The sequence below is a fragment of the Hippopotamus amphibius genome, chromosome 11 (assembly GCF_030028045.1).
Source record: "Hippopotamus amphibius kiboko isolate mHipAmp2 chromosome 11, mHipAmp2.hap2, whole genome shotgun sequence".
NCBI classification, from domain to species: Eukaryota; Metazoa; Chordata; class Mammalia; order Artiodactyla; family Hippopotamidae; genus Hippopotamus; species Hippopotamus amphibius.
The window spans coordinates 71,824,635-71,841,018 of record NC_080196.1 but is presented as its reverse complement, the minus strand read 5'-3'; the positions used below and the strand labels follow the sequence as shown (position 1 = coordinate 71,841,018).

The following is a 16,384-nucleotide window of genomic DNA, read 5'->3' as shown; positions in this document are numbered from 1 at the left end:
GAACTTCCCTGGAGGTCCAGTGACTAAGACTCCTTGCTTCTGCTGCAGAGGGCCCGGGTTTGATCCCTGGCAGGGGAACTAAGATCCCACAAGCTGCACGGCACAGTAAAAAAACAAACAAAAAAAAAACCACAAAATTTAAAGTGGCTTATAAATATAGGTATAATAAAATTAAAGTTAAAAACATAGATATATTATGTAGACATGTCCAAGAAGAAAGCTACTATAAAGCTAACTCAACGCACAGAGTTACATGAAATTCCTACAGTTGCCTACAAGTGTAGTCCTGAATTTTCTGCGAGGGCTGCCTCTCTGCACAACTTCTGTGGATGCCAGTCTCAGGATTAGTGTGAATTCCACTCCCTAGAGCACAAATTCAGGAAGTTCCTGGCACTAAAGTAAAAAGAAATACGGTTGGTTTCTAGTGCCCCATTGTCAGTGAGGGAAAAAACATACTTTCTTCAAGAAAAACAAAGGTTTCCTTGTCTTGGGACTGAAAGAAATGTCTTAGTTGGGTTTTTATGTAATGATAACTTGGTATAGTAAGCAGAATGTACTTCATAGTAATAGTATCAAGTAAGAATACTTGATAATAGTAACAATTAAAGTGTCCCTCAAAGTAAACCAAGGACATGCTTCCCAAGCACAGCTCATTGAAATCAGCTTTATTGGGAACCAAAATGGTATGACATGCACACTTCTCTGCAATAGGAAAAAGATTATAGTCTAGTTATGTAACCAAACTTACATAAGGCAACAAGAAAACAAATTTAAGACCATACATAAGAAACTTATGATTTTATTTTACAGACTGTGTATATTAATTTCTTAAAATTTTCATCATGGTTCGAGGTTAGTATAGAAAAGGTCAGGAAGAGGATCTTGAAGTTATACAGAATAGTAATTAATAAAGATTATTTTATCAGTTAATACTTTATTTACTATTATAATTTGTTATTTGGTACATAATAGTGTTGTCCTTTCTTTCGCCTCATACAGAAAGTAGTCATGAAAACATTTTATTTTTCAGAAATATACTCAGAGCAATGGACGAAGACCTTTTGGTATTTCTGCCTTAATTGTAGGCTTTGATGATGATGGTATCCCAAGATTATATCAGACTGATCCCTCTGGTACTTATCATGCTTGGAAGGTGAGTCATGAGTTTGTTAATGTATTTTAGAACTTGAGTAAGTGTACTAACTTTAAGTGCTTTATCACTTTCAGGGACATGATGACAAATTATGTTGTACTAAAATATTGATGGTAGTATAAACTTTATGTAACTTTAGCTACTCAGAAACTATGATGGTTTTTGATGGATAAACACTTTGGTTTATTAATCACAGGATCCTTTCCTTACTTTTGAAAAATGTGACAAAGCAAAATGTATGTAAGAGGCAGAGTAAGATAAATACTCAGTTTCTATTCATCATTCATTCTTCCAAATTAGTATTGTCTCATATGGATGCTTGCTTTGAGTAGAAGTAGTCTTTTTGTTTTTGTTTTGTTTTGGTTTTGTTTTGAATTTATTTTTAGGTTGCACTGGGGCTTTGTTGCTGTGTGGGCTTTCTCTAGTTGCAGCAAGCAGGGGCTACTCTTCATTGCAGTGCGTAGGCTTCTCACTGCGCTGGCCTCTCGTTGCAGAGCACAGGCTCTAGGCACGCGGGCTTCAGTAATTGCAGCACGCGGGCTTGGTAGCTGTGGCTTGCAGGTTTTAGAGCGCAGGCTCATTAGTTGTGGAACACAGCTTAGTTGTTCCACCGCATGTGGGATCTTCCCGGACCAGGGATAGAACCCGTTTCCCCTGCATTGCAGGCATATTCTTAACACTGCGCCACCAGAGAAGCCCCAGTCTTTCTGTTTTTAATAAAGAATTAAATGAGCTTTTAAATCTCATACTGAAATCTTTAATGCATCCTCTATTCTAGGAAAGTCAAAGCACCCCAAACTATGAACCTATACTTATGTGTTAGTACATTGCAATTGTATCCATGTAATTCCTGGAACATAGTTTGTTTTCCACATGAGTTGTTACTCTTGTTTTAGTACCCAGCTGCTAACTTTGTTTAATGGTAAATTCAAATCTAATACAAAAGTCTAGGGCTTAGGGAAACTAGTGACAGCTTCCCCAAGTGAATTTTTGTATATGCTCATATATAAGAATAAGACTATATACTACAGAATCTAATCTAAGTGCTTTTGACTTTATTAAAAGTTTACTCAGGCTTTAAATAACTTTATAGAGTTTATTTTACTATTATTAAGGGGCAGATAAAGTCATGGGAAATAAGCCTATGTTAACTTAAGGATTTGATTTGAGCTGACCATATTCATAAGCTGCTGTTTTATATACCAGTTAGCCAGGCCAGTAAAACAGTGGGTTATATTCTTGCCACGAAGATCTGAATACTTGTATTATTAACTGCTCATCTTAAAAAGCTATCTGGACAATCTAATTGATAACCAGAAACTATGAATTTACCTGATGCAAATACTAGACTTTTTTTCTACCAGTTAGCAATCTTTTACAGGTACCAGATTTCTTGCGCCTCCCAAATCCATGCCCTAACCAAAACAAGTTATTACACTCAGTCTTTCTTTAAATATTTTTAAGTCTGCCATCTTCTGTTTACATTTATCATTACATCCTGACCTTTAATTTCAATATCATAACAGTTTCCAAGTTTACATAATTTTTCATTTTACTTTGGTTGCTTCCTGGGGGTTATACAGAGAAGCATTTTTATTTTATTTCAAAGTCAATTAGGAAAATTATGGAAATTTTTTAATTGTTAGGGGTTTCATTTATCACTTAGGTGTGAAACTGCTTTGCTGTGGTGGTGTAAGGCCATGTGGTGGAGGTAGGGAGGGTGTGAACAGCGTGTGTGCGTACACACGTACACCCCAGTATCATCATTTTACTGATTTTACGTATTGCACTTTCTTGTAAGATTTTGGTTGAAGGAAGCATTATGCAGGTTAAAAAATCATCTATAAAAAAATCTTGGGAACCTTTTTATTGTATGTATTTGGTGAGTAAGACTCCTGAGTTAAGTAATTTTTTTTTTTTTTTAAGTTTACACCACTATTAATAGCAAAACTGGAATTAGAACTCAGGGCCTTCTGCTTGTCAGTCCAGTGTTCTGTCCACTACTTCATGCTGCTTTCCTTAGACCAAATGATTCTCTATACCTGTTATATAAATCTTGATATCCAGTCTTTAAAGGGGGAATAAAATCTTCTGCTTTTGTTTTTATTGGGGGGGAGGGGGGCATTATGGCACTTTAAACATAAGATCAAGTTTTTCTTTTTTTTTCCTATGTTTTTGTTTTTTCACTCTGACATATACCAGGTAGCCTGATAAGATGGTACAGTGGACTATTGAGAACACAGCTGTGATACTGTGTGATAACAACACTTTGCAATGCTAGGTTGTAGTCTTATAAAGTGCAGATAGAGGACATGAAATAGAGATTTTTGCATATTAGAGTAACATGATCTGATTTATATTTTTAAAGTATCTCTGTTGAGAAGCTGGAACAAAGTGAAAGAGTAGTATTGACATTTATATACTTACCAAATGTAAAATATACAGCTAGTGGGAAGCAACTGCCTAACACTGGCAGATCAACTTGATGATTGCTGATGACCTAGAGGGCTAGGATAGGGAGGGTGGGAGGGAGGATTGGAAGGGAGGCTCAGGAGGGAGGAGATATGGGGATATATGTATAAATACAGCTGATTCTTTTTGTTGTACAGCAGAAACAGGCACAACAGTGTAAAGCTATTATACTACAGTAAAGATTGGAAAAAGAAATAAAAATAAAATAAAATATTTACTCTCTGGCCCTTTTAAAAAAAAAGGAGAGAGAGAGAATAGATTGTAGGTTAGAAGCAGGCAAACAACTTAGGACTCTTAATAATAATTCAGGCAAGACCAGATTTAGATCAGGGGCATTGGCCAGGGAAAGGTGGGGATAGACGCAGCCTAGTCTGTAAAGAAGGAGAACCCAGAGAACAAAATCCTGGATCCCAAGTGAAAACAGTATTCCAAGAAGAGTTGATCAGTTGGGTCAGTGCCACTGATGGGTCAAGTGAGAAGACTATGAAATGATTGAATTTGTCAACATGTAAGTCATTGGTGCCCTCAGCAAGAACAGTTTGGATGGAGTGATGGTAATGTACTTATAAGGCCATGTTTTGCCATTGTCAGTAATAAATTTAAAACAGGAACAAAGTTAGTATGTTGTATACTTCAGAGCAGTGTTTCCCAAAGTGTATTTCTTATTTATTTATTTATTTATTTTATTGGCTGTGTTGGGTCTTTGTTGCTGCACACGGGCTCTCTCCAGTTGCAGCAAGTGGCAGCCACTCTTCATTGTGGTGCACGGGCTTCTCATTGCGGTGGCCTCTCCTGTCGCAGAGCACAGGCTCTAGGTGCGTGGGCCTCAGCAGTTTTAGCACATGGGCTCAGTAGTTGTGGCTCACGGGCCCTAGAGTGCAGGCTCAACAGTTGTGGCGCACGGCCTCAGCTGCTCTGCGGCACGTGGTATCCTCCTGGGGCAGGGATCAAACCCGTGTCCCCTGCATTGGCAGGTGGACTCCTACCCACTGTGCCACCTAGGAAGTCCCAAAGTGTATTTCTTTTGATGTTAATAGGTATAAGGTAAACAAACTCTTTAAAGCTCTCTAATTTTGGGAGATATTTTCCTAAAGAAATTTAATAAATTTTGTTATATTCTGTGTCTTCTGAAAGGTATTGTAAATATTCCAGAAGCAGTTAAAGTAGTAGTCCCCAAGATTACTTGAATTTGGAACCCTTTCATCATAGATCCTCTCTCCCCTCTGGTATTCTTTGGAAAATACTTTAAAGGCCACTTAACCATTATTTTTAGGAAGTGTAATAGGAGGTGCTTCAGGGGTCAGCATTTGTCGAAGGGAAGGGAACAAGATTAGGCCGAGGGAGAAGTTGGACTGCAGTGCAGTAGAGGCCTCATTAACCCCGTGGGAAGCCCTGGATTTGGGGTAGCTCTTCAAAGTTGTTCCAAGCTGGGGTGAGGGGACTGTACATTATTAGCTCTTCATCCATCAGTCATTGGATTTGGGCCAATCTTGGATAGTACAAGACCTGAGGTAAGAGAGCTCTTGTTAACAAAGGTACCTCTCAAAGAAAGAAGAGCTGAGGGCTGTGTGCCATTGGCACTTCCAGCAGCTGTAAGAATAAGGCTCTCATTTCTGAAGGGTGGTGGGGCAGTGCGTCACAGGATCCACTCAGAGGTGTATTCGTGAGTTATTGTTCTTGGCTCCTGAGAACAGAGATGTGATGATTCTTAACACATAAGGATTTATTTTTCGCACATAATGAGCAGGTTGAAGACGGCAGTTGCTGGTGTTTGTCTCTTTTATTATCTTAGTTTTTTTCTCATTCTCTTAAGGTAGTTACTAGACCTCCAGCCAACATGTCTGCATTACAGGCAGCAGAAAAATTCCTAGACGTTTCACCCAGTTACTTCTACTTGTATATTCCTTTTGGCAACAGAGGGTAGGACACGACGTTTTTCAGCAGGCACACTGCCTAGAGTTCTGTCACAAAGGAAGAATGGATATTGGGGTTGGCAGCTAATATTCTTTGCCACAGAGAATCATCGTCAATCTAGAGAAAAAGCATTGTAGAACCATCAGTCTGTTGAAATGAGCTGGAGTGGGTGCTGGGATTGGAGGGAGGGTGGGGGTATGAGTGTGGCAAGAAGCAGCCAGACTTTAGGAAACAGTCACATAGGCTGAGGTAAAGAATTTTGACAACAGCAATTGGAAGAAGTGGACAGGAAAGTCACCAGGAATTTACAAGGTGACTGTTAAAGGCTCAGTGAGATTTTTGGGTAAACCACGACCTTATGTACTTCGTCTCTGGGCAGCAACCAGTTAGTTACCCAGAACAAACTAGAAGCTAATAAACTTCAAAGTCATACCAGGCTGAAGGCTTTACCTTTGATCTTAATGAAATTTCAAGGCCAGAACATCTGATTTAAAATTTCACAGCTGTTTGTTTTAATCTTCTGAAATATAAAGGTATCGAAAAAGTTCTGTGAAGTAGCAGAACTACATACTCATATAGTACAAAAGGTGTGTTTTCATACTCACTTCCTAAAAATCTCCTTTGAGATTTCTTTCTGATAATCATAATACCTACTAGTTGAACTGAGACATTCCCCGTTTCGCCAGAATCCTTCAGTGAAAGGATGGGCCTTTCTGCTGGTTCTTTTCACTCTCTAGAGACATCACAGCACTGGGGCATGTGGCAGCATGGCGTATAGAGTTCAAAGCTTGGATTGTTGATTCAGTCTGCTTGGTTTCAAACCTCAGATCTTCTACTTATCCCCATGTGATCTTCGGCAAGATTACTTAAGCCAGTGGTTCACAAACGGGTGATTTTGACCCACCTAAGAGACATTTGGCAATATCTAGAGACACATTTGGTTGTCACAACTGAGGTAGGGGGTGCTACTGGCATCTACTGAATAGAGGCTGCTAAAAATCCTACAGTGCACAGGACAACCCCCCACAACAGCAGAATTATCCAGCCCAAAATGTCAACAGTGCTAAGGCTGAGAAGGCTCTTTTAACTTTTTCAGCCCTTCATTTCTCCCTCCGTGAATTAGAGTTAGTAATGGTACCTATTTAATTATTTTTGTGATGGTGAAGATGAGATAATCCATGTAAAATGCTTAACATAGTGCCTGGCAGGTTAGGCACTCTGTTAATATAAATTACTGTTATCCGCATCGTTATTACCACTAGTACTGGATATTTAGACTGAATGGAGAGAACATGCCATAGACACCTGTAGCCATGCAGCCAAGGAAATGCATTTGCCTCTTCCCTTCATCTGATGAAAATTTCTAAAGAACAAAGAAAAATGGGGAATGAAACAGAAGCAGCCGTTCTTGCCTATAGTCAAAGGAGATAGTAATTAGTATACTTTATTCTGAGTTCTAAGCAAATGATGCAGTCCTATTTACAGAAAAAACTTTCTTCTTCACGTTGATGTCCTTTTTTTTCTTCTTTTTGCATCATATTGCTGTTTTATCTCCTTTCCTCTTCACATCTTTTCGAGTTTCAACTCTTTCAATCTTTTCTGACTACCAAGGACTTGGGAGCCATTAAGGAAATAGAAAGGATTGGCCTGGAAAGCATTGGAATATTTGAACATAAATCATGCCATTGTCACAGATTATTCATATAGTAATCAAATGAGCTGTTGAAATGTTTGCTAAATCTTCGAACCTACAATTTTCATTTAATAATTATGCTAAGAAATATTGGAGTAAACTCTAAACTTCACCTAGTAACCATAAGTTCATTTACATTGCAGTGATATTAATAATTATCTTCTATTTCCAAGGCAAATGCAATAGGTCGAAGTGCTAAAACTGTCCGAGAATTTCTAGAAAAGAATTACACAGAAGATGCTATAGCAGACGACAGTGAAGCTATCAAATTGGCAATAAGAGCTTTGCTGGAAGTAAGTGATCCAATAAAGCATATACAGAAAAGCATGTTTTTTTCCTCATTCAGTTGCTTGTTAAAACCCAGTTGCTTATTACTTTCCTTAAGTAATTCTAAAATTGCACTTGTTTTACATTAGGTTGTCCAGTCTGGTGGAAAAAACATTGAACTTGCTATAATAAGAAGAAACCAACCTTTGAAGGTAAGTCATTAACCAAAGAGGAAAAAATGTCTGTAGTATAAGGTATTTTGACAAAATCAAATATGTGCTTGGCACCTGTGAATCTTCATAATAAGCCTGAAACACTTATCCAAAAAAAGAAGAAGAAAAAAAAAAAAAAGCCTGAAACATCCATTAGCATCCATTGACACTACAATGACTTCTGTTTTGTTTCTGTAGGCTCAGTCACTAATTTGTATATGCTTACTACACAAGCAGTTATCTATCCCCAGCCTCTGTGAAGACCTAGAGGTGCTGAGATCTATTTATAGGCCTACCCCATTTAGTATATGTTCTTATAAGTAGGAACCCCTGCTGAGTCAGTCCTGTAGAGGGTCAGTGCAGCATATTCCCTATGGAGATGCATTCCTGGCACCACATAGCGAACCGTTACTCTTCCTGTCTTTTTAGATCTTCTGAAATCAAGATTAGCTTCCAGCCAGTGTCATTCAGCTGCCATTTATATAATTGTTGGCCCTCTAGGCTTCTAACATAATGTTACCCTTCATTATGTCAAAACAAACAAATAAACAAACAAACAAAACCCTTTCTTGATTGCCCACTGTTTTTTATCTATTTTCTCTACTTTTCACTTATGAGTGCCTTGAGCTTCTATAAGAACTGCATTTTAATACCTAGTGTGATAATCTATCCATATTTCTTTATTGCAAGGTTAGCATTACTATTTGTACACCTTTTGTAAGCCATTATGTGTTAAAACTGCTAGACCACAAAATAAATTGTTCAGAATATTGTGATAAATTGTTCCACATATTGTGATAGAGGACTCATTGGCTAAAGAGCATTTGAAATGTGGTTCACTATTGTTCAAATATTCCAGTGCTTTCCAGGCCAATCCTTTCTATTTCCTTAATGGCTCCCAAGTCCTTGGTAGTTTGTTAGATAGAGCTTAGCACTGTTTGCTAACTAGCTTTTCTTTAGCTAAGAGTGTACAAAAGCGCTTGGATGGGAAACTATATAAAAAGTGCACCAAACAGGGTTATTTTACGTATACCTTTTTTGTTTTAAAGGACGTATTTCAAGGGGAAATATCAGTGCTAAAATCAGTGCTGAGTGGAGCAGTGGTTTTTGCTTTTTGACAGTTTTGTTGTTGTCGTTGTTTTGACACCAACGGATGGGGATGCAAGGATAGGCCAGGAGCACAGTTGCCATGAATAAGAGAAATGGGGACAGGGTGGTTGGGTCTGCCTCTGCATGGCTCCGCATAAATAACCAAGGTGCTGAGCACAGAGTATGGAGATAGGAACTGGGTCAAGTTGTCACCCCTACTGCCAAGGACTCAGGGACAGATGTGCCAACACCACAGGGACACATAACCACTGAATCCACAGTCATGTCTCCAGCCCCATCACATACATATGTACACACTCAGATAGACACATACACACAGATATACATATTTATGAATGGTAGGATGGTATGTGTACTGACAGCAAAGTTACACTGTCCTTCCACATGATATTTCACAGTAGGCTGTGTAGTGAATAGAGCCTGTGCTTTGGAACTTGGATGGATCTGGGTTTAATTTCCAGCAAATACAGTTGTTTAACAGTATGATCTTGAGCAAGTTGCTCCCAACTTTGCTTTTAAATAAAATAAAATTGATTTAAATAAAATAACTGCTTTTGCTTTCTACTTAGGTGTTGTAAACAAAGCACAGCGTAAATCATCATTTTCCTGCCTTTAGCTAGCCCATGAGCTGATATACAAACCCTATCGAGAATCACACCATGGGGTAGGGGTAGGAGTTCAGTAATGAGTTATTTGCTCATGAATAGAATAAGCCTCGCATTAAAATGTTTTCAGAGTTATATCATATATAGGATGTGTAACGCAATATTGTATTTGCCCAGCTTTCTATTTTAGCGCAGTGAGAGTAGAAATGTCATAGAGTTCTGGTTTTGTCCATAATTGTTACAAGTATGTTGCTTTTGAACCTTGTGAAATATTTCATTATATATTTGAAGTTATAACATAAAGTTATAAATATAAAATAAAAATGTATGAAATATAATTGGGTTTCTTCACATTATAAATATTTAGAACTTATTGCTGTAATTGAAATTTGCTTTTTAAAATTTTTTCTTTTCAGATGTTTAGTGCCAAAGAAATTGAATTACAGGTAAATGAAATAGAAAAGGAAAAGGAAGAAACAGAGAAGAAAAAATCAAAGAAGACTGCCTAATTCTTAGGATAAACACTGGGAACTTTTAATATTTTGTTGTACTCCTTAGAATTATTTAGTGAAATTTTAAAGGAAATAAGTTAATTTGCAACATTACTCTTCATAGTTCCATATTGTTCTGAGAATGCCATATTTGTGACTGTTTTAAGTCTATTACCTGGACAAACACACATTAGTATGAAGATTTTCTTTGAAAAGAGATTTCAGTAATTGTTGAAAACAGTTAAGATTTTACATGAGCCTGATACTATACTTTATAACTTGCCCAGTATGTTACTTTCTTCATATATGCAAATAAAAATGTTTGATTAAAAATTAATACTTTGGTGCCATTTGAGCATAGACTGTCAGATAAAGATAGCTATTCCAAAATAAACTGAATATAATATTGAGTTGCATTTCTAGATAAATGATAAAAACATCCTTGTGTTGGTGAATTGCCAAAATTTTGTCAGAGCCTTCTTTATTTTTAAGTATTTTGTTATATTTATTTTACTTTTGTTATTTTATAAGTTGTAGTACAGTCATCCCTTGGTATCCAAGGGGGATTGGTTCCAGGACCCCTCATGGATATGAAATATGCAGACTCTCAAGTCCCTTATAGAAAATGGCGTGGTATTTGCATTAACCTACACACATCCTCTTGCATACTTTATTTTTTCTTCCACTTTTATTGAGATATAATTGACATACAGCACTGTATAAGTCTAAGGAGTACAGCATAATGATCTGATTTATATACATCATGAAGTGATTATCACAGTAAGTTTAGGGAACATCATCTCATATAGATGCAAAATGAAATAAACAAAAAATTTATTTTTCTTGTGGAGAACTCAGGATTTACTCAACAACTTTCATATATAACAAGTTTCATATTTAACAAATTTCATATATAACATACAGCAGCATGAATTATATTTATCATGTTGTACAATACATCCCTAGTACTTAGTTATCTTATAGCTGGAAGTTTGTGCCTTTTGACTGCCTTCATCCAGTTGCCCCTTCCTCCAACCCCTTCCTCCGTAACCACAAATTTGATATCTTTTTATATCAGTTTGTTTTTGAAGTATAATTGACCTACAACATTATGTTAGTTCCTGCTACACAACATAATGATCTGATATTTTTAACATTTGAAACTGATCACCAAGATAAATCTGGTTACAATGCCACCATACAAAGATATTACATAGTTATTGATTATATACCCCACACTGTACATTTCATACCCATGACGCATTTACTTTGTAACTGAAAGTTTATACTTCTTAATCTCTCTCATCTATTTCTTTCCTCCCTCTACCCCTCTGCCCCAGTGACAACCACCTGTTTGTTCTATTTATAACTTTGTTTCTGTTTCCTTATTTTTTGTTCATTTGTTTTGTAGATTGCATATATAACTAAAATGCAGTATTTGTCTTTCTCTGTCTGAGTTATTTCACTTAGCATAATACCTTCTAGGTCCACCCATGTTACAAATGGCAGGATTTAATTCTTTTTTATGGCTGAGTAATATTCCATTTTATATATATGTGTGTGTGTGTGTGTGTGTGTGTGTGTATTTTCTTTATCCACTTATCTACTGAAGGGCACTTTGGTTGCTTCCATATCTTAGCTATTGTAAATAATGCTGCAATAAGCATAGGGGTGCATGTATCTTTTCTAATTAGTGTTTTTGATTTCTTAGGATAAATACCCAGGGATGGGGAATTCCCTGCTGGTCTGGTGGTTAGGACTCCGCACTTGCACAGCCAAGGGCCCAGGTTCAATCCCTGGTTGGGGAACTAAGGTCCCACAAGCCATATGGCACAGCCAAAAAAAGAAAAAAAAACCTGGGAGTGGAATTGCTGAATCATGTGATACTTCTACTTTTAATTTTTTGAGGAATTTCCATACTGTTTTCCATAGCGGGACACCAATTTACATTCCCACCATCAGTACACAAGGGTTCTCTTTTCTCCACATTCTCACCAACATTTGTTATTGGTTGTCATTTGGATAGTAGCCATTCCAACAGGTGTGAGGTGGTATCTCATTGTGGTTTTGATTTGCATTTCCCTGACGATTAGTATTGTTGAGCATTTTTTCATGTGCCTGCTGGCCATCTGTCTGGCTTCCCTAATGTCTTTGGCCCTTGTTGAACGTTATGGTGAGCGGAAGGCAGCGCGTAATTGTTGAATATATATTGCATGCAGGGGTCCTGAAAATGGATTCAGACCCTGGTTAAGTAAAAATGGGGGGACCTCCAAGAAGAGAGAGATGTGTTGCTATACCACACATGGCCCTGGGAAGCCTTCTCATGAAAGTACATTCACCTACTAATCTTCATTGAGCGTTCGCTTCATGCTAAGTGCCAGAAATGAGCGAGATATGGTCCTTGTCTTGAAGAGGTCATAGTATCAAGTAATTGAGCCCATTCTTACGAGTTATATGAATAATGAAAAGTATATCTCCCTTAAATCTGTGGATTTAGTATGGAGTATGTTGCTAATAGTTTCTGGATTAATGTTGAAATCTTCCCTAGTAAATAAAGCACATAACACCAGATTTTTTAAAAAGGAAGTGAGACCTATTTTTTGTTAATAAACAGAAAGGGGGGTGATACCTCCCTCTTTCCCAGTTTCCACCTCTGATCTGAGGACAGGGCATTCTATACCTCTGGATGTTTGGCTATAAATAGATATAATGTTAATTACTCTCTTTTGAACCATACCTCAGCTATGTGGGTCCCATGTTTCCTATATGGGGGGAATAGGGACACATCATCCAAATGATACGGTTGTAATTTCACCCCTTGTTTTTATTAAAGAAGCACTCATACAGTGCTCACTACATGCCAGACACTGTTTTGAGTTCTTTACAAACATTAACTCACTTAATTCTCTTAACTCTTATGAGACACATTATGTAGTTTATGCCCAAAGTGCTGAAGCTTACAGTGCTCTGCACCACTGCTGTTCATCAAAATGGACACACTTCCCCCAAATCTTCCTCACAAGGCTACATCAGGAGAGGCAGAAACTTTTATATTTCACTTGCTTTATTCCTCCTGTTGTTGCAGAAATTGGTCTGTCAAGAAACCAAGCACCATACTCAGAGGGTTGCAGAACTCAGGTTTAAGCCTGCAGCCCCAGATGAGCTGAGGCTCCAAAGTTCTGGGCCCTGAACTCAGGGTGAGCTTTACTTTTATAGTGCACATGTTTACAGAGCATGGAAGTTTCCAAACAGAAACTTACAAGAGCAGGTGCAGAACATTCCATTTTTTAGCAAAACATCTTAAAGTTACACTGAATTGTTAGGTCATCCTGTTTTTCTCCACACAGCAAGCGTATTTCACAAAAGCAAAACAAGCATGGAGTTGTTTTTAGCTGAGTGTAAGTTTCTAACTTTCCTCTTCACTGTAACCAGTATGAGGGTCATATTTTTTTGGACTCAGTTGCTTTGTTTTACTTTGGAAATCTAAGTATTGTTTTGGTCAGGTTTTGCTGATCTATACAAAGTGATTTTTTTATTCAATGTTAAGTATTAGCCAAAATATACTCAAAACATTATTGCTATTTAAAATGTCACTTTTATTTCCTTTAATGGAAAAATGCAATATGCAAGCACTTTGTGCTTTTTCTCCCTTGTATCCTCAAGGTGAGATGATCACAAACATTTGGTTTTGGGAATCAGCTAAACAACTTTTCTTTCTATCATTAGGTTATTGTTAACTAGATAGTCTTAAAAAAAAAATCTCTCACTACAGGCAAAGAAACATTGGATAAAATCTAACAAACATAAACATATGCCCTTTAAATGCATAACTGAACTCACAAGAAGTAAGGGAAGTCCCCAGAGGCCAAAAACAGAAAGAGGTTTGAGAATCAGAGAAGGCATTTGAGCAGATGTTGGTGCTGCCCAGGAGAAAGCTGTACTGGTACAGGGAATAAGCAAACTAAGAATGAGACAGTAAAAAGCCTAGGGACACAACCACTCTCACTGGGATACTTGGGTTATGGAACCTAGCATTGCATATCAGTAAGTAAAGAGTAAGCTCTTTAATAAATGGTGATAGGACAACTGGCTATCCATTTGGAAAGAAAGAAAACTGGACCTCTACTTCACACCATTAAAAAAAAAAAGTCAGATGAATTAAAGACCTAAACATGAAAGAGAAAACTTTTAGAAGACAATGCAGGAAAATATCTTTAAGATTTTGTATCTAAACAAGACACAAAAAGTGCTAACACAAGGAAATGATTGATAATTCAACTACCTGAAAATGTAAGCTGCTCTACATCAAAAGATACCATAGAGAATGTGAAAAGACCAGCCACAAATGGGAGAAGACATTTGTAACATATAACTGATAAAAGGTGTGTGTCTGGAGTTTATACAGGACTGTTGGTTCAAAGGAATAAAAAACGCAATAGAAAAATGGATGGACATTTAAAACAGGCAGTTCACAGAAGAGGACACCTGAATGATTTTCTCTTTATAAGGAGCTTATTAAATGATGCTCTACCACACTAATCCAGGAAATGCATAGTATAACTATGATGAGACACTATTTCACAGCCATCAAGTTGGCAAAAATTAAAAAGGACTGTATAAAATGTTGGTGAGCATTTGGAGCCCAAGGAACTCCTATCTCCTGCTATTAGACTTTAGACTAGGACACTTGCTTTGGGCAGCAAGGTAGTGGGGATCTAAAAAGTCAAAGAGGCAAGTGTCCTTCAGCCAGTAATTCCACTCTGAGCTATAGAGCCTACAGAAACTCTAGAATATGTGCATAAAAACAATCACCTACAAAGGCATTGCTTGTGATAGCAAAAAAAAAAAAAAAAAAAAAAGTAACCTAATATTCATCAACAGAATGACTGAATAAACTGTGATTTCTTCATACAGTAGCATACCATAAGCAGGGAAAGAGATGGCACTACAGTTACATCAACAGGGATATATCTCCAAAGCATTGGGCAAAAACTAAAGCCAATTGTGAAAGAGTATACATAATGGACTGTTTATACTTAAGCTTAAACACCTACAAAGCTCAATATACGGTGTAACAGATACAGTGAGGTAAAACAGGAAAAGCAAGGGAATAGCTGTTGCAAAAGTCAGGACAGTGAGTACTTCTGTTGGGAGCTGGGGAAAGGAAGCTGGGTGGTGACCATGTTCACTTCATTATTCTCTAAACTGTACATATCAATTATCTATATTTTTTTATTATGTATCTTACAACTATAAATCCAAAAAAATTCAAGGCAGAAAAAGTTTAAATATGCATACCTTGCCCTCAAGAATCACACCATTTAAGAAAAATTAAAAGCATGCGTAACTATAATGTGTTGTCTATGAATGTATCCATGTGTAGTAAAAAGCAAAATCAGGATGGTTGGAAGAGAAGGGAACACAAAGGTCTTCAACTGCACTTTTGACCCATCATACTTCTTTATTTGTCATACTTTTTTATTTCTCGAATAGTGGATGGTGTAAGGATGGTCATTACAATTTTCCCTTGTCTAACAGAGCCAGAGACAGCTCTGCTTCATTACTAAGGTTAGCACTTAATCCTTTCTAAAAATTTCTTTTTCCCTCATTCTTGGTCGTCTTGAGGAAGATGACTGAGTGAAGTAATGAAAGACATGGCAGTCTCACCATCATCTGAAGTGAAGTCGTGACTAATTCTCTTAGGAAGTAGATCTGCAGTTTGCAGAGTAAGTTTTAAAAGTCATTTGGAACCAAGTAAATTTCTACTTGGTCTTTGGAAAAGGGTGTGATTGAAATAAATACTCTCCAAGTTTGCAAAAAAAAAACCCCACTTAATCTCACATTTCATATTTCCTTAGGGCTCTTCATTCCAAGTATTCCCATGCTTTGTCTTATTTAATTGAATATATATAAAAATATATGTGTGTGTGTGTGTGTATATTTCATACATTGACATTACTTTACAAAGAAATTAAGCAATTGCTTTATCATAACTCCACATAAATTTTCAGTGGTTATTGAGGGGTCATAAAAATGCCTCATCTAATTAAAAATGAGAAGGTTTTCACTGTATTTTTAACAGTTACAGCGCATTCCATATCATAAAGTAGAGAAAACAGGTAACAATATTTTCTTTAAGATCTTGATTTCAAGAAGCAGATATCAAAAATAAACAACATAAGAAATGCATGTAATAGTCTCAATTGAAAGTTCTATATCAACTCTTTATTTTTAATAACTAATACATTCATATGGTGTATAACTTTAAAAAAATGATATAGTCAATTACTTCATCTCATTCTTGTCCCCCAGTAACTAAGTTTCTCTTCTAGGAGGCAACCCATGTTATCAGTATGTTTCTACTGATATTTTCAGTGTACTTCTATTGATATTCCATACATGTACAAATATGAATATATCTCAGTGCAAATGGTAGTAGACTGTATACTGTTCTGTATCTTGATATT

The 16,384-nt window shown here is 36.9% G+C and overlaps 1 protein-coding gene across 1 annotated transcript in view; it reads left to right on the top strand.

The window, feature by feature from the left end:
• PSMA8 (proteasome 20S subunit alpha 8) overlaps positions 1–9,935 on the top strand; it is a 28,670-nt gene extending 18,735 nt beyond the window's left edge. Inside the window, exons 4-7 of the mRNA XM_057700339.1 lie at positions 1,031–1,153; positions 7,406–7,525; positions 7,649–7,711; positions 9,843–9,935. Of these exons, the coding sequence (XP_057556322.1) occupies positions 1,031–1,153; positions 7,406–7,525; positions 7,649–7,711; positions 9,843–9,935 (399 nt within the window). The remainder of the gene's footprint in view (positions 1–1,030; positions 1,154–7,405; positions 7,526–7,648; positions 7,712–9,842) is intronic.
• Positions 9,936–16,384: the final 6,449 nt, after the last annotated feature.